At 49.5% G+C, this 21,364-nt stretch overlaps 1 protein-coding gene and 1 long non-coding RNA gene across 20 annotated transcripts in view; one reads left to right on the top strand and one right to left on the bottom strand.

Moving 5' to 3' along the window:
• Mbp (myelin basic protein) overlaps positions 1-21,364 on the bottom strand; it is a 110,547-nt gene that overhangs the window by 11,451 nt on the left and 77,732 nt on the right. For 5 of the 17 annotated variants that reach the window (XM_006526452.4, XM_006526455.2, XM_006526453.3 and 2 more), the window contains exons 4-6: positions 19,437-19,867; positions 12,332-12,409; positions 1,261-1,362 (exon numbers count right to left, since the gene is read on the bottom strand). In XM_006526452.4, coding sequence (XP_006526515.1) covers positions 1,261-1,362; positions 12,332-12,409; positions 19,437-19,867 — 611 coding nt within the window. Of the gene's footprint in view, positions 1-1,260; positions 1,363-12,331; positions 12,410-15,483; positions 19,868-21,364 lie in introns of those variants that run through there. The other 12 variants (XM_006526454.3, XM_030250358.1, XM_006526456.3 and 9 more) reach the window with 5 other exon arrangements.
• On the top strand, positions 1,358-19,433 carry Gm52337. 3 transcript variants are annotated; one of them, XR_003952594.1, is made up of 4 exons: positions 1,358-6,108; positions 6,190-6,347; positions 6,486-7,140; positions 14,731-19,433. It is a non-coding gene; the product is annotated as a predicted gene, 52337 (long non-coding RNA). The 3 variants fall into 3 exon arrangements; XR_003952595.1 differs by lacking the exon at positions 14,731-19,433 and having other exon boundaries at positions 1,358-5,708; positions 6,060-6,108; positions 6,486-13,132; XR_003952593.1 differs by lacking the exon at positions 14,731-19,433 and having other exon boundaries at positions 6,486-13,132.

Here is a 21,364-nt window from a genome sequence, read left to right as displayed (position 1 = left end):
ATCTATTTACCTACCTATTATATCTATTTATCTATCATCTATCATATCTTCCTATCTATCTATCTCTATCTATCTATCTATCTATCTATCTATCTATCTATCTACCTACCTACCTATTATATCTATTTATCTATCATCTATCATATCTTCCTATTTATCATCTATCTATCATATCTATCATCTATCATATCTTCCTATCTATCAATCATCTATCATCTATCTATCTATCTATCTATCTATCTATCTATCATCTATCTATCACCTCTCTACCTCTCTAACTCTGTATCTATCTATCTCTATCGATCACCTATCTGTGTATCTATCCCTATCTCCCCCTCCTCCTATCTCTGCCTCATGGTTGTGTCTGAAGATGGGATTTCTCAGTGACTGCCCCAGCACCATGCTCCCCACCATGATGGCCACTGATTCACCCTTTGAGCTATGAGCCCCAAATAACCTCTTTCTTCCATTCGTTGCCTTGGTCATGGTATCTTGCCACCACAATAGAGAAGTAACTAAGTCATTTATTTTGTGGAAGAGTTTAGATGTACACAGAAATTGTCACGAAGTCACACATTTCCCCTGTACCCATAGGGCAGTCCCACACATCTGCTCAGCTTCTGCTGTTCAGCACCAGCATTAACATGATTTGCTTGTACTAAGTGATAAACAAACATTGGGGTATTATCATCATTGTCCATCATCATCATCATCATCACCATCATCATCATCACCATCATCAGCACCACCATCATAACCATAATCACCATCATCACCATCATCATCACCATCACCATCATCATCTGGATACATCAAGGTTCACTCTATGTGGCATGCATCCTATGTGTATTAACAAATATCACATGTCTTATGTTACAATGCCACGCAGAGCAGTTCTGTTGGCCTAAAGCACCCTACATTTCTCTGTTTATTCCCCAGCCCTCCTGGGCAACGCTGACTCCCACCATTTTCATTTCTCAAGGTCATAAAGTCTATATTTTTAATTAAGCACCTACTAGCTGCCTGATTTCAGGAATACTAAATTCTTATTACAATATACAGGTTTTTAAAAGCATGGCAGATGCACCCACGCGTGTCCTTTAGGACCTGGGATGACCCAGGTCCTCCTGAGGTTGGTGTCTCTCAGGCCAGCGGCACCCTGAGAAGGATCCATGGAGGTTAGGTGTGAGCTAAGACCTCTTTTGGATCCACAACCTTTCCCTTGATGATTTCTTGGTTCCCCTGTGCACAGTCACTTACAATGTTCTTGAAGAAATGGACTACTGGGTTTTCATCTTGGGTCCGGCCGTGCTGCGACTTCTGGGGCAGGGAGCCATAATGGGTAGTTCTCGTGTGTGAGTCCTGAAAGAGAGAAGCGAGCAGCTGAGGATGGAGAGGGCGTAGGTGGGCCACGTCTGCCCTTCTGAGGAAGGTGAGTCTCTACTCCACGCCTCCTGGAGATTGGGAAGCTGCTGGTGTGCCACCAAACAACTGAGTCCGGGGCGGGGCTTAGCGGAGCATGCGTGGTGCATAACCACCAGTTTGCCAGGTGGCTACTCTCTTATTTCTGAAGCCATCACTGGCAGAGGGAGTCTGTTCATTCACTTTGGGGTTGTGCATTATGAGCTAGCCTCGTCACCTCGTGTCACCAGGGTTCTGAGTCTGTCGACAGAGGACTATCACGTTCCCATCTTGAGTCAGATGGAAGTAACACCTGCTCTGAGCGTCCATCTGGGCCGAGGATTCATAACCCACAGAACCAGAGGGACCTAGGCCAGTGAATATAGTCAATAAGATGCTCTAGCAAGCATATGGCCAGTGATTTACCCCAAGTGAGAGCAAGCTTGGAGGGGAGACTGAAGTAGCTCTGCTTTCTCCTGATGCTGTCCTCCTGGCTGTCACTCTCTACCTCTGCTCGACACAGGGGACGTGCACAGAGCTACAGAAACTGTTTGCATCTAACCGGGAATCCTTGGAAAGATCCTGCAAGGGGATTTCACAACGTCACCGTCCTCAGAGAGGAACAGACAGGGAGTTCTGGAAGAGATCACACGGGTTTCGTCGTTTCTCCCTCTTTTGCTCCCAGCACTCAGAGTCAACCTTGTGCTGATTCTGAGCAACCTCAGCCAAACAGCCTCAAGGACAACAGGAGTGATATACACAGCCTGTCTGCAGGGGTCACAGCCATGTGTCTGGGATGGCAATCCAGTCACTTGAAGCATCCTGTCTCCCTGGGCTCGGGTTGGGAGAACCCGCTGGGGAGTTTGCCACCTAGAAAGGCAAGAAGAGCTGCTTCTCGAGCTCGAGAGGCTGTACGTAATGGGCGTGGCTCTGTGGTGAAAACTGGAGCTGCACCGGTGCCGTTTGCCTAGCACTTGGCTTTCTTCCGGGTCGGCTATATCATGATCCTCGTGATGAACTAAGCAGCTAACATAGCTTTACAATCTGCGTTGTATGTCCTGAGGCTGTGGACAAATGTCTACTCCATGTAGGAAGTGATCCTAGCTGTGCGTTTGATCTCTCCCCATCACCTCGACGCTGTTCACCCACTTCCTACATCACAAACCTTTGACATAGTTCTTGCCCTCCTCAGGGACCAAAGCTCACTGTTTCCCAGGAACCACATTCTAAATCTACTCACTCTTCCAGGCCAAACTCCGCCTCCCCTGACCCACTCCAGCGGGCCAGCCGGGACTTTGTAAATGGCTTCCTTTCCTTCCTCTCCTTTCCCATTCTCTCTCCTCCGACAGTGAGCTCACACCTTGAAAAACTCTCAAGGGCGGCGCCTCTTCACTTCCCACATGCCCAGCGGCCTGCTGTGGTTACAGAATGGCATTTGCTCTGCCTTGGCTGCTGTGAGGAGCCAGACCTTCCCAGACTGCCATACGAATGCTCTGTGGTCTCCTTGTCAGCTGCCTCTTGGCAATGCCAATAGCTGTGGAGCATCAGCTTGGAGAACCCTCTGGCTAATGTGGGTACCAGGAGACTGACTATCCTAGGCACATCCCGTCAGCCCCGCAACAGTAACTCTGACCCCGCTAAAGCTTGACACTGCACGGGACACTGTTATGCATGGTCTGACAAGTTTTGGACTGGGAGAAAATATTGCAAATCACATATGAAAAAGAAAGACTCAAACATAAAATATGTTTTAAAAGAACAGCTAAATCGTCAAAGCTCAGAAGTAAGAAAGAGACACGGGGAAAAAAATCAGCGCGACAGCTGCTCGATAGCAACAGCCATGAAGATCCTGCAAACAGGCTCCATGAGATGATGCTATTACCACCTATTCAGATAGCTAAGAAAAATACGATAATAACAAGTGTTGGCTAGTACAGGGAGCAACCAGAACTCCCCCATGCACTGCAATGGAGTACAAAATCATGCAGTCACCAGGAAAAACAACCTGGCAGTTTCCTACAGCACCGATTATGTGTTTATGGTATGGCCCTCCAGTCCCGTTTCATGCTTTGAAGAATGAAAGAGAAATGCTATATCTTTGAAAATAATTTTTGCATGAATATATTGGGTGAATATATATCTTTTTGAAGGAAAACAATTTAAATCTTAGATGAAAAACTTACATTCACTCGAAGCCTGCACTTGAAGGTTTGTAGAACTTTTTAATCTCTGCAAACTACAAGAAACTCAGATGTTCTTCATCAAGAGAATCAACATAGTCTGACAGTGCTCACTCAATGGAGTCCTTCTTAGCAATAAGATTAACTCTTTGAAATGTAATAAGACACCTCTACATCATGCTGCATGGAAGAAGCCATTCAAAAAGATTTCATATATACTATTTTTATGTGTATTCTTGAAAGGCCTATCCTATGGGAAGGGAGACTAGAGCAGCGGTGGCTGTAGTGAGGAGATGAAAGAAAGGGGGAATTGTGTACACAAAGAAGGGGTGGTCTTAGGTTGATATATATTTGTGGTAGTAGTTATACAAGTTTATAAATTGGTCAATACATATAGAACTCGAAACAGAGCGAGTCTACTTTGTTATAATTAGTTTATGAAACAAAGCAAGCCCATTTGACATGGTTTATGACTGCACAGCATGCAGTCATTGGAATCATTACACTGTTTTGTGAATTTCCCCACCAGAACCTTTGTGGGAAGGCAGCCCGAGCCTTGCTTCCACCCAGGAACTTTTCTTATAGGTCACTTTTGCTCAGTTAGTTACAATGGCTTACTCCACATTCCGTGTAGGCATGGATATTCCAGATTTTCTGAGTGTCTACCAGAGGACACTGGTGATGGGCAAGGTTGCCTACAGTCTTGTGAGCTGGTAACTTTGGAAGGAAGGGCTTTCATCTTGTAGCTTTTTATCAGTTATATGCAGGTATGTATTCTCTGGCAGATAAAACCTTGCTGTGCTCTTGGTTAAGCAAAGAGCCCACAGCGGGGGTTTTAGTGCTGTCCCTCAAGAGCGCAGTCTGTCTATGCTGAGCTTATCTACAGTAGACCATCGCTCTTGTAGATTACTAACAGCCATTGTAACCACATCAGTTCTCCACCAGCAAGAAGGGCCACAGAGCCAAGGCCGTGGTTGCTGGCCTGCCAATGACTCCTGGAATCTGAGTGGGCTGGTGGTCTTGCCATCTGGCCCACCTGATGCCAAGGCCTGGCCAGTGAACCCCATGGTTGTGTTTAGAGCCGAACATTTGGTGCAAGTGATGGTCTGCAAATATAATCATGTTTTCAGAAATAAAAAGTTCAATTGTTTTGAAAATGGTGTATACTTACAGGACGGTGTTTCATACATGACAGGCTGCAAAGGGCTTTAAAGGAGCTCCTACTACACAGCCTTCTCTTTGTCTATTTTTTCTCTTTTCCTAGTGTTATGTCAGGAACCTCATTTTGTGTCAATACAGCTTTGTATTAATAAGCAAAGATGGCAAATTTTGCGGCGACATAAAGTAAAATTATGATGAATCATTCTATAACTATGGAAGGCAACCCTGGCCAACCACATCATCGATTTCTAAGACCCATTCTTTCTCCATTAGCCTGTTTGCACTATTTTTGAAAAATTCCAGTTTCCTTCATGGGAAACAGTGCCCACCACCAGCAGGAGGCGCTCAGATGCTCTCTGCAGAGGCCCGGAAAGGGATTTTTCCAACCTCACCAGCAGGGGGCGCTCAAACATGCTCTCTGCAGAGGCCCGGAAAGGGATTTTCATATGTTTTCCAACCTCTTGTAGGGTGGAAGGTTGGGGATGGCTAAGCTTGGAAGTTCTATCAGAGGCCAGTGGTCATCAGACTGGGCGTCTGCTTGTTCTGCGGAAGACAAGCTGCTTCCTAAGAGCGGCCTGGGACACATCATGAGCTTTAACAATAGCCGTTTCACAAGGAAGTGGGGCCTGGTGTTTCATGGTTAAGCAAAATAGATTCTACTTCTTTATTTCTGGCCCGAGAAGGGTTCCCTTTGCCTGGGATCCAGACCAGCTTTACCCAGGTTTTTAGAGTTATACTTTCTTCTTTCTCCTGTCTCCAAGCAGATTTGTGTAAACAATGAAAAACAACTGCTGACTCACGTTTAAGCAGGAGGTGCTATGTCCCCCTCACTGACGCCAAACCCTTCACCCAGCTCTACTGCCCTCCTCGGCTTCATTTGTAGGGCGAAACTGAGAGGCTAAAGCCTTCCCGCTGAGGCCCCGAGGAGGCCAGGCCCAGTGCTGGAGATAAGGCAGCGCGAACCAGGTAGACTGGGTGTGGAGAGCGTGGGAGGATCACGTGATTAGTGACAGCCACAGGAGGCTGCTGGTCTGTTATACGGCAGGCCGTAAGATGTGGGGGAAGAATCGAGTTTAAAATCATGGGTTTCACCCATTCATTTCAAGGTTTGCAGATGTTAGGTTCTGAAGCTGTGGGCCAGAAAGAAATTGTTTATATCTGAGGGAAAGAACTGAGCAGATAGATGGAGCCCACCCGGCTCGGGAAATCCTAATTAAGTAGGATTTGAAAATGCAGTCACAGGTAAGGTTAAAGACGGGATTTCCCATCATGCCATCATCACTGAAAACGTTTCATTTCCATGCAATTAAAATGTAGGACGCTGCCAATTTCCATGGAAGAAAACACCAGGCCTCAACACCAGCAGGTAGGAACACTTTGCTCTGCTTCTGGGAGGCAAAAATCAAACCAAGTTATCTTTTGATGCGCGTGCCTTTCTTTCTTTTAGATTTAATTTTGAGCCCTGGTTCCTACATTCGCTGGGCAAATGGTGGTTACCCTCTGTTCCTTCACAGTACAACCTGGCATCACAGACTGTTGCACACATCTCAGCCACACGGTGGCGTCAGGACACTACAGCCAGCATTCTTACTAGCGCAAACTGGAGTGAGTACTTAACTGTCTTAATTGAACTCAGGGGCTGCTCTGTATGTGCAGGTGGCAGCTCCCACCTTGAGATACACTTTTTCAGAACAGCCCACAGAGTGAGTTCAGATTTGATACTATGTTTTCTCCTATGCGCAGGTGACGTCTCCTCTCATCTGCACTCCCCGAGTCTGACACCCACAGAGCCTCTCTCTGATAGGACTGGCCTCTGCTGCTTCTTTTGTGTTTGTTCACACTCTCTGTGCCTTGGAAATCTTGTGAACAGCTCTCCTCATTAACACTGTCTCCAGGGGAAGAAGGCCACGGATAGCTCCCTTCTTTCATGGTCTGATTGTCACATCTGTTTCCCCACTTGGGAGCCAGTGGCAAGGTCAACAGCCAATCTATCTGTGAACCACTTCAGGGAGAGGTCATGGCTGAAATGAGTGCCGACACGCTTGACAATGGTCTCAGGACGGTGAGGGAGCATGTCCACAGTGGAGGCCATCTTTCCTCACTTCTGACTCCCCATCCCCTGGCCGCCCAGATGTTGTGGCTGCTTCAGGACCTGTCAGCACGCATCTCTCTCAGCACTGGCTGCCCCAGTTCTGGTCTGGTGTACGTCCACAGAAGAGGCTCTGATGTCATTTGTGGTCAAGCTGCTTGGGATAATCTCAGGGGAAGGTGTTATCGCTCTTTTTTTTTCCCTTAGCAAAATCAGGGCTGATGTGCGGCCTCCCTCCTGTTTTAGTTCTTTGCCGGGCATCGGTGGGACAGAACATGTAGGCATCACAGTCACTGATGCCGATGACTGGTAAGAGAGACCCCCTTTCTTCATGGCAAGCCGGGCAGCATACTTGTGGCTTTTTTCACTTTCTGGACAGGTATGAATAGATGGAGACTTCAGGCTGCCCCCTAACTTCACTGTGTTGTATTTGCCCTCAGACATGGCAAGGCAGGGATGGTATCTGCTCTGGAGATAGCCTGGGACCACCGGCATCCATCTTTGTGTCCCTGGTGGAAGGGGGATGCGTTGCCACACACATTTCAGTGTTGGGTTCCTTAGCGTTTGACCTGCAGCCACGTGTGAAGGGAAAGTTACCATGACACTGCTGCAATGTTGGGGGTACCAGCTCCTTCATGTTGTTCCAGGGCCTGAAGGACAAAGATCCCTTGGCTGCCTCTGGCAACTTTGTGCCCTCTTCTTTGGCAGTGTAACAGTTAACTTCAGAATCCTCTGGATTTCTCCATCCTTGGATGTGCACTTGAAATAGCTTTGATGATGATGATGATGATGATGAGAGAGAGAGAGAGAGAGAGAGCGCAATGCCAACAAAGCACTCCCCGTCTTAACCGGATGCTCTCCAGGCCTGGCTTCAGAGGGTCTACGCTGATGCCAGCTTCCAGATCTTTCCTGGACAGTGGGTCCCCAGAAGTGCAGTGGCCCTGTGGCATATGCAGGAAGTCACAGACCTGGCCGTGCTGCCTCTCAGCTTTGAGTAGGCCAGCAGCTAGGTGGCACCTCACCCCAGCATCCTGCAGTTCCTGGTTCCTTGTAAACATGGTGGGAGGTGATATTGGTCTTAATACTCCCTTTCTTTACTGTTTCTAAGTACCCATCGCTTTCAGTATGTCCACCGTGTAACAGTTCATGTAAAGAGCAAACAGAGGTCACAGAAAAAGCACAGAGCAAACACTGATGCTATGTGGCATTTACCTTTGGGGATAGGGTCATGTTATATGGCCCCTGCTAGTCTTGAACCTGTGATTCCCCTTCACTTACCTAGAGCTGGATGGCAAGAAGCACCTGGTTTTGTGGCTTTGGATCTTTGTGTGTAGGCAGAGTGCAGGGTGGGGTCTGGGAAGGTTTCATTGCAAGGAACAGTGAGGCAATGGCAGGCTTTCCAGGAAGCAAAGGCCTTGGGCTCGGCGGCAGGATGGGGTGCATACCGCACCATAAGCTGGGCACTCAGGCAGGCAGGTGGCCTCCTGCCCTGGTCAGTGCTTGCCCCAGAGAGAGACACCATGAGCAGCTACAAACCCCACCCAAATCTTACCCAGAGTCATGTGTGGAGCAACCAGGAGGAAACTGGATTCCTCAAACAGCCAGGCAGCTCCTAGCGCTACTTGTGTGTGGGTAGCCCCTCTGTGTGGACAGGGACCAGGCTCTGCAAGCTACACTTCCTGTGGGTGGAAGATCTAGGAAGCCTAGCACCCGCTGAGGCTCTGCCTTTTAGAGGGAAGGACCCAGAGATCTTAGGATCCTCTCCTGAAGACAGGAGACCAGTGGGCAATGTTTGTTGTATCTTTTGCTTAACGAAGCCTCTCATTTAACAATGGAGGAAACAAACTCCAGAACAGAAAGGAAACTGCCCAGCGCTGTAGCAGCACAGGGTAGGTGGCTCAAGACTCTGGGCCTTCAGGTCAAGCACTGCACTCTGGGGCTGCTTGGGTGTTTCTAGAGCAGGTTGGAAATGAACTACACAGAGATGAGACTGCCCATGTCGCACCATGCCTGGTCCGAGCATACACCCCTTCCTTGCTTGATTAGCACAAAGCTCTCTCTGGATACCTAACAGGCCTCTCTCTCTGGTCGCAACAGCTTCACAAGTGAACAGTCTGATTCAGAGAAGGCCATAGCCCTGGAACATTCCATGGCAGACTGGTAGGATGAGACCTAACCCTCAGGCCTTTGCCTCTCACTTTGTGACAGAAGATTCCAGAACCCCAGAGCTGATGGGTGTGATGTACTGTGGGCCTTTTGGAAAACCTCTGGGGTTATTTACAGTGGTGATGGGATATCCTGCCAGGGTGGCAAGGAGCTGAGAAGACTCCAAAGAAAACAGAGACAAAGGACCTGGTGGTGTGGACAGTGGAGGTGGCTATTCCTGTCCACCGCTCCCTCGGGGTTCCTGCCAAGCCGCACACAGAGGAATCAGGAGGCTGTCCTTGTGGGTAGGGTCTCCTTACCTCCTAGCTTTGTTCATCATGTTCCCTTCAGCAGAGCATGCTGCCTGCCTGGTGCCAGTCCATGGTAGGCTCGAGCCTAGCAAGCCACGATGCAGGAAGGGGGAGGAGGGCTGCCCACGTGGGATACACGAGACCTGTCTCTGCATTTCTTGCTTCTCATCCTGAGCTTGGCACCTGTTCCCACTCGGGAACTTTTGCGCTTTGTTTCAAAGGCTCTTCTCTTTGTCTCCTGCTCCTTCCCTTTTGCCCCTCAGGCTCTAAAGAGCTTGACTGCCCTGAGAAAAATGATTGGGTCTCTTAGAACAGATGAATGCTTAGTGGGGGGCCTGTGCTTGAGGGGGCCGTTAGCAGTGCTAGGGTCAGCTCCTTCTGTGTGAGCTCTTTCACTGAAGGCCGGGTCTTTGTTACTTTGTTACAGAACCTGCGGGTGTTTTAGCAAACAGGGAGGAGGAGGGGGAGGGGGAGGGGAACGGGAACACATAATATAGTATAATATAGTATGTATACCTGCCTCTCTACAGACACAGACAGAGAGGTGCCTTTTAAAAGAGCATAATAAGTAGTGTGTTCCACTGCTAAAGAGAGAGGAAGCAGCACGCTGGGCCACTCAGAGCCAGGACGGCCAGCTTAGCAGTGGTCACAGTATCTGAGTGACTCAGAGACAAAAGACAAGTGTCTTATAATTCTGTTTTCCCTCACAGTAGACAAGCAAGCATTACTCGCGACACCTAATAACTGCTGTCTATTTTCCTTTGGTCCTAATGTATGTTCAAGCCAGTTAGTTCAAACCCTGTTTGAATTAAAATGGAATTCACAAGTAATAGATGCCAAGAATGTCACGCTGGGAACCCGAAGCATGTTCTAGCATCCTGGGAGAGTTTCCCCCTCCTGATGCAGCAGTTCTGAACCCTCCTAACGCTGCGACCTTTTAACACCGTTCCTCATGTTGTACTGATCCCCAGCCATAATTTCCTTGTTACTTCATAACTGTAATTTTGCTACTGGTATGAATCATAATGTAAATATCTGATATGCCGGACATTTGATATATGAAAGGGTCACTTGACCCTCCCAAAGGGGTTGGAACCCACTGGTTGAGAAACAACCTAAAGTTTAGGATGTTCTAATGTTAAATTGCTATCCAGGCTGTGGCCTCCACCCAATGGCTTTATCTCCTTGAGAAGACCATTCATCTCAAGCCATTAGAATACATGCGCAGAAAATTTAAAACATATGCATTTGGGATGAAGATGTAGAGAATAGGAGGGGCTGGCTTCTTTCTGCTAAGTAAATTTTAAAGGAGAAAAAGCAAATATTCTGTTGATAGTTCCTTGCTGTGGGAACCCCCTGGGTTCCAGTCAGAATCTCCATTCTCTATGCACAGGGTCTACCTTCTGTAGCAGAGGGTCTCAGGTCTGGAGCAGGGGGTAGGGTAGGCGGTGTCAGCGTCATTCAAGATGAGCCAGTGCTCTCCGGTTTGGTTCAGTCATCTAGCCCTGTGTACCACAAGCCCCTTATTCCCCTTAGGTGAAGCACCTGCCATTGTTATAGGACTCACACGGGTTGCACTAGCAGCATGCTAAGTCTTGGAGCAGTGGGGCCTGGGGCCAGGTGCTTGCTGGGCCGGTGCTGTTGCCCAAGATGTTTCCCGGTTCAGGAAAGCCAAGTGGATGCAGGACCCAGCAGGACCCAGCAGGTCCCAGCAGGTCCCAGCAGGTCCCAGCAGGTCCCAGGAAAGATGAATGCTGGAGGCACAGGGCATCCTCAGAAACTACTCCGGGGAAGTACACAGAGAAAACTGAGCAGTGGTCTGCCATAACACACACCCTGCATGGGGCTTCCAGTCAGTCACTTAAGAGACATCGCAATGCCCCCCAGGGCTCCCAGTACTGCCCATGTCTGCAGTCACACATCTGCCACGGCCCCAGGCTAGACTAACCTTGCTTTCCTCTGTTGCCTTCTCAGCCCTGGCCCCAGGCTGGCCATCTTAGAAGCCAGTGAGAATGCTCCCCATTCTTCACGACGCTATGGCAAGGCATGGGACCATAACCTCCTCAAGCACCCGCTGCTTGCCCCCCCCAGGTCACCTACCTCAAGCTGAGTTCCCGTGCAAGTGTCTGACCCAGGAATTCCAAAGCCTATGGTTATGGGCACCCTTCCTGCTGCCCGCCTTGATTGCTGTGACTCCCTTTTAATACCTTGCAGAAGATTTGTGTGGTCCCCTGATCCCTCAGCATCCTTCTTCCTGTTAGGTGCTCCGTGGAGCACGGAGAATGGTTCTACGTCTTAGTTTTTTAACCTTTCACCTCGGGTTGTGCCTCTGTGTGACACAGTCACTGAGAGACAGGATCTGTGTGGTGACATTCATCTTGTATTAGGAGCAGTCCCAACTGTGCTTGACTGAAGGGTCCCCTCGTCTCTGCCCTCCCCAGCTTCATCCACAGTCAGTTAATGTGGTGGTTTCCATCCTGAGAAGTGGGGGCAGATCCCAACCATGTTATCTATGACACACTCAGAGGGACAGATGTCTGTGGACTGGACTTAAGGACACTTGCTATTTGAGTTAAATCAAGCTGACAGCTGGAGTGCTTGACATCTGTAGGAGCTTGCTGTCAAAGCAGGCAGGGAACCTGGGCAGGCAATGCCCTGGCGAGCCTGGTCCTTCCTGGCCTATCCACTTGGTGGCTTTTCCACATGCATGGTATCACAGAAGGCCACATCGCAAGCCTACAGCTTGTTCCCGTTATGGTGACCTGACAGCTCTGTCCTGTCCTTCGAAACTTTCACACCGCAGACAGGCTCCCTACCTCCTATGTGGGTTTTGTTTAGAAATTTCTTCTTTGTTGTCTTGATTCGGGGCTTTCTTTCCTATCTTGGTTTGGACTCACAGATACCCTACAGACATGTTGAACCCCCAAGACACAGTGAGCCCCTGAAAGAGTTGCCTGTCCTAATGACCCTCTCAAAGGCCCACAGTGCTGAGAACATCTCACACCAGGTAACCCTAGGCTGGTGGGCCAGCAGCCGCCACTTACCTTGTACATGTGGCACAGCCCAGGACGGCTGCGGGCATGAGAGGGCAGAGGGCTCCGGCTCTGCTTTAGCCAGGGTACCTGCCGAGGAGGACAGAGTGGGCCGGGTGAGTCCCGTGTGGGCACTGCCTGCAGAGCCAGCCCCACAGTCCTCCGCACATCTCTAGGATCAGTGTAGCCGACCCCCAGCAGGCAAAGAAATGCTTTCTTGTCTGGTGCTGTGGAGGCATTTGGAGACCTACTATGGAACTGCAATGGAATAATTTCGATTTACTCTGGCTTTTATTTGCAGGCCTTTTCCTTACTGGCAAATGTGGTGGCTTTTGTGCTGGATTTCCAAGTAGGAATCAGCAGTGGGTGGCACACGCTCACCTTCTCAAGGCTTCTACAGAGTATTGGGAGCCGATTTCAGGAGCTCAGGGTCACTCCTGAGGTCACACGGAGTGACATTTTCTAGCCCAAATTCTTGCTGGTGAAGCTCAGTGACTCTATATGCATAGGTGCTTGCTTATTCCCCGGCACGGGTCATGTTACCCCCAACTGTACCGCTGTGCTTCTCGTGATGTGGAGTTTACTCCTGACTTAGAATCTCCTGTAAGCTATGAGAGCGTGTGCAGACATCCAGGAAGTTCAAGGAAGTGTCAAGAGAACAGAATCAGAGCACCCAGACAAATGGCCCGCAGGAGGCGACTCTTTTTGCCTGTTCACAGCAAAATAATCAGGAGAGGTGCAGGGAGTGAAAGACAAGGAGTGGGAGAAATGGAAGGAGAGAAAAACGGGGGAGGGGCAAGAGAAGAACGGGAAGGGGTGAGAAAGGAACGGGGAGGGACGAAAGAGGAACGGGGGAGGGGCGAGAGAACGGGGGAGGGATGAGAGAGAAACGGGGGAGGGGCGAGAGGGGAACGGGGGTGGGGGGGAGGAGCGAATGAAGAACAGGGATGGGCAAGAGAAGAAAGAGGGAGGAGCGGTGAGAGAACAGGGGTGTGGCAAGAGAAGAACAGGGAGGGGCGAGGGAAGAACGGGGTGGGGTGAGGGAGAGAGAACAGGTAGCTTATAGTGGTCAGCCAAGAGAGTCCATCCCTCCAGGATGTTCCAGACTCTTGTTTTGTTACCGATGAATGGCCTTCTTAACCGTGGGCAGAGTGTTCTGCAAGGTGACTATGGCGTGGCTCACTAGTTCCTCTAGAAGTACCACTGAAAGTCAACACCGCAGGGGTGAGAGTGGAAAGTCAGAGGTGACCCGTGCTCAGCAGTCTGTCTCATAGCCAAGAGTCCTCACCCATGTAAGAGAGGCATCTTCTATACTAGCAAGAAATCCTGGTGGCTTAAGTCTCCTGTACCGGGAGCTGAGAGAGGGAGCAACTGAGTATTCCTGTTAGAGCAAACCTCCTCAGGCAGACGTGGCTGTCCCCGTGAAGAGAGATCCCTCAACTGAGCCAGGGAGGGTGACTGGGCAAGCCTGGGCTACACAGAAGATGAAGGAGCAACTGAGCCAGTGAGGGTGCCTGAGCAAGCCCAGGCTACACATTTATGCAAAAGATAAAGGTGCAACTTCAGTCACCTTTGTGACCCACGGGGACGACTTTCTCCATGAACGCTGGTCCCTGTGAGCTCCTCCACAGCCCTGCCAGGCCTGACATCTACATACAGGGTGGAGCAAAATCATGGTTCTAAGAAAGTATGACCTAGTGACACTTACAGAAGTGTGATCTGTACCCTGATGTCACCACTCCCACACAGGGTTAGATAAAGAATTGCAAGCGTTCTCATGGCTGTGCAGGTTCACAAGGGTCTAAGGTGACAGAAGTACAATGGTTCCCACTCACTAACTGAAAAGCGGGTGCCCCAGCCTGAGGCCGACCTGCAGGTTGGAAGGGGTGACAGGGGCGGGGCAAGAACACCCCTTAGGGAGATACACAGGCGCTGAGCCACCTTTAGGGGTTCCCTTGGGACACTTCCGGCTATCTGAGCTGCTGCTCTCTGCTTTTTCTATTTGTAAACAAATAAACAAAATAGAGACTGTGGCAAAAGACACAACAGAGAAACAACAAAAAACAATCTTAAGATAAAACATTAAGCCATGGTTCGATGGGAATGTCCAGTCATTCTTAAGTACTAAGCTAATATCTTGGCACCTCAGTGACTTTCACCATGAGCTCAAAAAGGGACTGTTTCCCCTCGCTGATCTGTTCTTTAGAGGTCAAGCTGTACTTTCCGTCAACCAGTCAGAACTGCTTGTCACCAGCTGGCTAACCTTCGCCACCCCACCTCCCTGGAAAGGAGCGCCAATGATCAGGAAATAAACCCCTTAAAGAGGAGTGGGTTTAAAAGGCGGAGATGCTACACAACCACATTCGAATTCACTCAGTTTTAGTTTTATCTCTCACTTGTCTTCCTTCTAGGCCTTCTAGCTTCCTCCAGCGGTCACCCTGAAGAGGAGTCTGCCTGCCTCTCAGCTCAGCGGGAGGAGACTTGTCGCCCTTTGAACACACCCTCCCTGGGGAGCCCAGCGTGGGTGGCCCTGGTGCTTGTGATGGCTAATACAGCTTGCTGACCTGATACAATCTAGAATCACCAAAGAGACACGCCTCTGGGTTTATAAGGGGTTTTCTTGATAAGATTGAGGTGATAAGATCCACCCTATTGAGGTTCGCTGGGCTGGGGTTCTGTTCTGAATACAAAAGAGAAGTCCCTGATTCTGTCTGGACTGCAGTGTCACCAGCTGCCTCCGGCTCCCGCGGGAGGCTGAGATGTGTTGTCTGGGGGAAGTGCTAGTTGAAACATCTCTTCCTTCAGCAAGCTGCTTTACTCAGGATTTTTATCACAGCAACAGAAGAGCGAGATACTCAGTAACTATTTGCTGGGAGCCCTGGGTCGGTTCCTTTGTGCCGGCTCACACATCCCTTAGCATCCACTGGATACTTAAGCACACACAAGGACCATGCCTATGGGAAGGGGAAAAGTTAGATGCTACACTGCCGTGATGAGAGACCACCTTGAGTCTGTGGTAGAGACAGAGGACTCAGGACTGTGCCATTTCAGAAGTGGCAAGAACTTGAGTGCCAGACTTACCTGTAGGTGTTTCTCAAAGCCACGGAAACGCCAGTCACACGGTGCCATTAGGAAAATAAAAATACAACTTAAAAAGTCCATGTGCAATTAGTACACCATCTTTGGTCTGTTACAATGTTTAATGAGTGCATACAAAAGCAGATGTACATTTATCTTAGGCTGAAGTTTACAACAAAAATGAATTATAGTACAACCACCTAAGGGGATCGACATTAGATACAAACACAAGTTACAAACATTCCCACATTTACAGAGGGTGCGACGCCCATCACATTCCTATTCCAGTGTCAGTGGATGGCTGTGCCGACCGGCCGAGGCAGCAGAAAGGCAGAGTCAGAGACCAGGGACCCAGAACTGACCAAGTGAGGCTACTCTGATTCACACGAGAAATCTCAAAAGTGTGAACTTGGACACAGATGTTAGTGTGTCCATCCCGGGCTGACTCTCTCCAGAGAGTCTCTGGGAAACTCTTGGCAAGTGGACTGGAGGCAGGGAGTGGTGTGTGGGTCCCTAGTTCTCTTTGCTTCTGCCCGGATCCCTGAGTTCTCTCTTATCTGAAGGCAATGACAATGACGGTGGCACTAGACTGGAACCCTGGGAGTACTTCTTGGGCACTTCCACTGTGTCCTTCATGTGACCTTTAATGTCACCTTTCACAGGATGGATGGCAAGTTTATCTGGAGCCTTCCGTTGCCACGGTAACAGTGAAGACAAAACTAACTGCAGAACGGAGATGCATCTAACACAACTTAGGATGCCATGGGACAGTATCAGGAAAAAAGATGTTCTAGCTAATTTACAAGATCACCCAGGACTTAGTGGCCGGAAGCATCTTAAACCCATCCTGTCAAAATTAGAGGCGGAGCGGCCATCTGAAGACTGACTGAAATGCTGGCTCTAACGGGTTAGAAACCGAGATCTCAGGTAAAATAAATAGAGGCAAACAGATACGGGTGAAGAGCGTGCCCCTCCCCCTCCTGGGAGACTGGAAGATGTTTTCTTGTGGCACCTGTGTTGTCTGGATGTGACACTACATGATCAGCTTAGGTCCTCCGTCGGATGCTACTTGCTCTGGGTAGGAAGAGGAACCTTCCTATGATTTGTGTTCTGAGACGCTGGCTGGTGGCCTGGGGACTGTCCTGGGACTGGGCGAGAGTTAATGGGCTCGGAGCAGGTGTCTTTATTCTTTACCCCAAAGCCATAACCTCACAGCCTCATAAGGCCTGGGCATTCTACAGGCTGGGAAACCCGTTCCTTAGAGGCCACAGCACAGCCTCCCTTTCTTCCCAAGGAACATGTGCACAGTAAATGAACTTCCCAAGGAGCATGCGCACAGCAAAAAGACCTTGGAAGAATATGCCTTCTCAGAGCATTCTTCATGGGCTGCCTTTGAATGCCAGCCCAGAAAACGCACAAAGGCTGGGTGTTGTCCCCACATTCTGGGAGCTGGGGGTGGTGGCTCTGCATGGCACGGAGGCACCACGTGCCCGGGGAGGGAGGATGCAGGAGACAACATGACCAGAAGTCCCACTGCAGGGTGAGGGAGGGGGCTCAGAGTCTCCCAGGTTCTATTTGGGGATCCTTTTCCACACGGGTGGGTCACATAGCTGCATCTCCAGGTGGCACCCTGCAGGTGTGTTAGATGCACATCTTAGAATGACATCAAGGGTGCTGGCTTTTGCCACAAGTGATGCTAGCTAGCCTTTGGACTCTATTCTTTGCAACTTTCTTCAGAGATGGTTGTGGTTGCTGGGAATTGAACTCAGGACCTCTGGAAGAGCAGTCAGTGCTCTTAACCACTGAGCCATCTCTCCAGCCTTTGGGACTTTCTTAAGGACCTTTGCAGTATAGGAAAACAAGCCCTGCTCCTCCCCATCTATAAACATTAAAATACAAACAGAAACAAATACTCCTGACAGCTCATAGCAGTAACTGCCCCTAACTGCTTCTATGATGACTGATTTATAGCTGGGTGTAGAGTGAGTTAAGCCTCCACCGGCCAGTGTTAAACAACCAAGGACCTTCAATCAAAGAGGCTTGAACACCATGACCTGACCCCTGCTGTGTGCCGGGGCAGGGAGCTTCCAGCAGCGGAAGGTACCTTTGCCTATGCTTGGAATAAGCTTCAGGAGGGCAGAGGGGAACAGCAACAAAAACTCTGTATGGAAATGCCATAACTCTATTCTGCATGCTAATTTAAAAAACTAATAAACAACGAGACCATAAGGACCACACGTGCAAATGCCAAGGGACTTTTTTGGTACGAAGGTTGTTCATTTAAATAATCCTTCATATTCAAAAAGCACAGCAATGGTGTAAAAAAATCAACACATTAAGTTTCAAAAAATCCCAATTATTTAAAAAATTTCATATATATATACACATGCATATATATATATATATATACACATGCATATATATAATATTTGGACTGCTTTTGAGTTTTGAATTTCTTCTTTTAAGAATTGGAAAAGAATGTGATTTGAAGGCAGTCGATGGAGGGAAAGGCACATCTGTCCACTCTGGGAGAGCCATGGAACAACACATGAACACGCTATGGTTTTTCAACTTGAACCATGGCCACAAAACTGGTTCTAGACCCTGTGCCTTCTGGCTACTTCATCTTTCCTGCCCAGTTTAGGTCCTGTTCCTTCGGCTGCCTGGACTGGGTGCGGCTGTGTGCATGTGTGGGCTTGGCTACACAGATGGACCTCAGGGGGCAGTCAGGATCCTCCAGATCTCAAGCGCCTCCCTCGAGATGAGTGCTTGGAAGCCACTACAATGTAAATCGGCCCTGGAAACAAGATTGATGGATCAGGCTGAAGGCGATACCGCTAAGTACAGACTGCAGGAATCTGGGGCAGCTTGAATTCTGTTAGCAAGTGAGACATATCCAGTGTTAATGACAAGTAGCGCTGACATCCAAGGCGAGGGCCAGACTGCTGCTGAGACACCAAGGGGCTCTGGTGGCCACGGGGCAGGAGAGCCGTCATTAGGTACAGCATTTCACAACCATCCCCACGCTCAAAGGTGTGGCTGGAGACTACAGCATTTTCAAAACTGCACTGCCAATGGCCCTAGAGCCGTGGAGGGGCCTCTGCCCTACATCTCAGTCAAAAGCCTCTTGCGTTCGCCAGAGTTTTGACAACAGACACAACTTACAGGCAGAAAAGTTGCCCAGGCTGAGAGGGTACTCAAAGACCTGGGCTTGTTTTAATGGCCCATCCATATCTCTCCCAAGAGTTGCTCAGCTATCCAACAGAGAGATGGAAAAATGCCATACACTTACAAGGTGGCAGCCACCTGACAGACAAACCCTGAACCACGGGCTCATGAGTAACCCACCCCAGATGTTGCCCTTGGAAACTAGACCATCTGCACAATTTTATCTTCTGATACATTTTAACACAGGGCATTTGCTTTTGAAACATCATGAAACACAAGTTATATTTAAATTAACGGAATCACACATTTTTTTTTTGTCATGAACACCATTCATTCATTCACCCCCACCAAACTACATAGGACAAAGAGGAAAGTTTGCTGGAGGTGCAGAGGTCAGTCGGCAGACCTCCTCGCCTCAATTGGACCATTGTTTCACAGCGGCAAGCAATTAGCAGCCTGTACCCAGCAGAGAATGAGCACAGCTGAGGTTCGAAACCCGGAAGCACTGCGCAGAGGCAGGATCTGCTGAAGCCCCAGGCATAGGGCATGTATACCTAAGAACCCATAGGCTCAATGCTACATCCTGGGTGCCTCAAGTTAGGATGCAGAAGGCATTGCATTCCTGAGTGACACCCAATCGCAGTCCCGTGTGAGAAGGACAAAGGGAGCAAAACAAGTAGAAATTGGCTAAGTGGCGACCACGCCCACTCCACGCCCAATCCCCCAGGCCATCAGCACTGTCCGATCAGGGCTAGTATCTCAGACACAGGGACACGGTTGCTCTGCGATGGTGACTGGCCCAGTTCCACCTGCCCACCTCTCCTTCCTTTCCGCATTTAAACCCACAGCTTCTCTACGGCTCGGAGCTCACCTTGCCAGAGCCCCGCTTGGGCGCACCCCTGTCACCGCTAAAGAAGCGCCCGATGGAGTCAAGGATGCCCGTGTCTCTGTGCCTTGGGAGGAAGCCATGCCTGGCATGGTCCATGGTACTTGCTGTGGCCAGGTACTTGGATCGCTGTGAGGGTCTCTTCTGTGATGCCATCACATCCAGGCCTCCGGAAGCTGCTGTGGGGTCTTCTTGGATGGTCTGAAGCTCGTCGGACTCTGAGGGCCTGTCTTTGAAGGTGTTGTCCTCCCTTCCCGGGGCATCTCGGGAAAAGAGGCGGATCAAGTGGGGGCGGTTCCCTGGGTCAGCTGGGTGGGCGCCTTGCCAGTTATTCTTTGGGTCTGCTGTGTGCTTGGAGTCTGTCACCGCCGTGTCCTCAGCCGAGGTCCCATTGTTCTGGATCGCATCTGCCTCCCCTGCAACAACAATGAGATATGAATGTGGGCCTGTACGAGGCCTAGAGGGGGACAAAGCCGCTTTCTTCCTGGGGTCTTGAACTAGCTGTCTCCTATAAAACGCACAGTTACGCGCGGGGCCCAAGGAGCACGTTAGCTTGCCCCAACCAGAGGGAGCTAACCTGGATTGAGCTTGCTTGGTATACATGGCTCAGGGGCCAATCTTCAGGTTCTCATTAAAAGAACCACTCCAGAGGGCGATGGCCTGAGAGCCCACAGCAATCAAGCCAAAGCATTTCCTGAGTTGCTCACTGTACCAGAGAGCCCCGCAGGTTAGGTATCTTGTGGGTTGTCTCTGGTTTAAAAGGCCACCAGTGCACAAGCCCCAGATGTGAAGCGGTCGTTTGACAAAAGGTGCTTTTAGTGTTCTCAGTGGAGAACAGGACTTCCCACATCTTTCTGCAGCTTACAGTCCAGGGAAGCAGGGCACTGAGCAATCCCTCTCCCGGATTCCGCTGGAGGCCTCTGGCTCGGGGACGTGCTTACTCGGGGCATTTGGATCTGGCTCCTCTGTAAGCCGCAGTAACCTGACTGCTTCATGTGGGACCTGAGCACTTCACAACCAAGCACACGGGAAATGCAACGCTTTCCTCACCAACGGCAGCAAGTCCATTCCCTCTCAGCTTCGTGTGAGGTTTAAATGGATGTAACTTAACCTCTTCTCCCAACTCTATTACTGACCTTAGAAATACGGCTAGCTCACACTTCCCTTATCCTCTTTTGACAACCCTTCCAGTCTATCACCCATTTATCATCTGTTCACCTTATCAATCCATCCCTCTTCTGACTATTCTAACCATCCATCCACCTACCACCCATCTGTCCACCCAGTGATATTTACCTAACATCAATCATCTACCCACTTCTTTATCCACCCCCACCTTGTCCACCTGCCCAGCGATCTATGCACCCATGCACGAGACTATGCTTGCACGCATCCTACTACGCACTGCCGTTCCTCCATCTACCCACTGTCGATGACTTATTGATTAGAGGGGATGCATTTTCTCTAAGTGTTAAAGCCACGGTGAGGAATAAGATCTGGTCCCTTTTCTCTCAAAGCTTACATTCTAGTGGGGGAAATTGGATGAAGAAAATGTGAGCTAAGAATTGAATGCCCCTCCCCCAACTGATATTTTCATATCCTATCCCCCTCTCTATGCCCGTGTCTGTGACTTTAACTGGAAATAGAGTCTTTGCAGACGTGATCCAGTGAGGACGGGCTCATGGCTAGTGGAGGTGGGTGCAATCCTGAAGCTAGGGATCTTGTGAGAGAGGAAAACTGAGACACAGAGGCCTGGTACTGGAGAAGGAATGTGATAGGTGGAGGAGAGTCAGAGATGCAACCACAGCCACAGGACACCAAGGAATGCTGCTGGCACCACCTGCATGTAGGAGCCATAGCATGGACTCTTGAAACTTGTGGCTCCCAGACAGCTTAATTCTGGGTTCCTGACC

The sequence above is a fragment of the Mus musculus genome, chromosome 18, assembly GCF_000001635.26.
Source record: "Mus musculus strain C57BL/6J chromosome 18, GRCm38.p6 C57BL/6J".
Classification (NCBI taxonomy): domain Eukaryota; kingdom Metazoa; phylum Chordata; class Mammalia; order Rodentia; family Muridae; genus Mus; species Mus musculus.
Note: the sequence above shows the minus strand (reverse complement) of the source record. Positions and strands in the feature narration are given on the sequence as shown.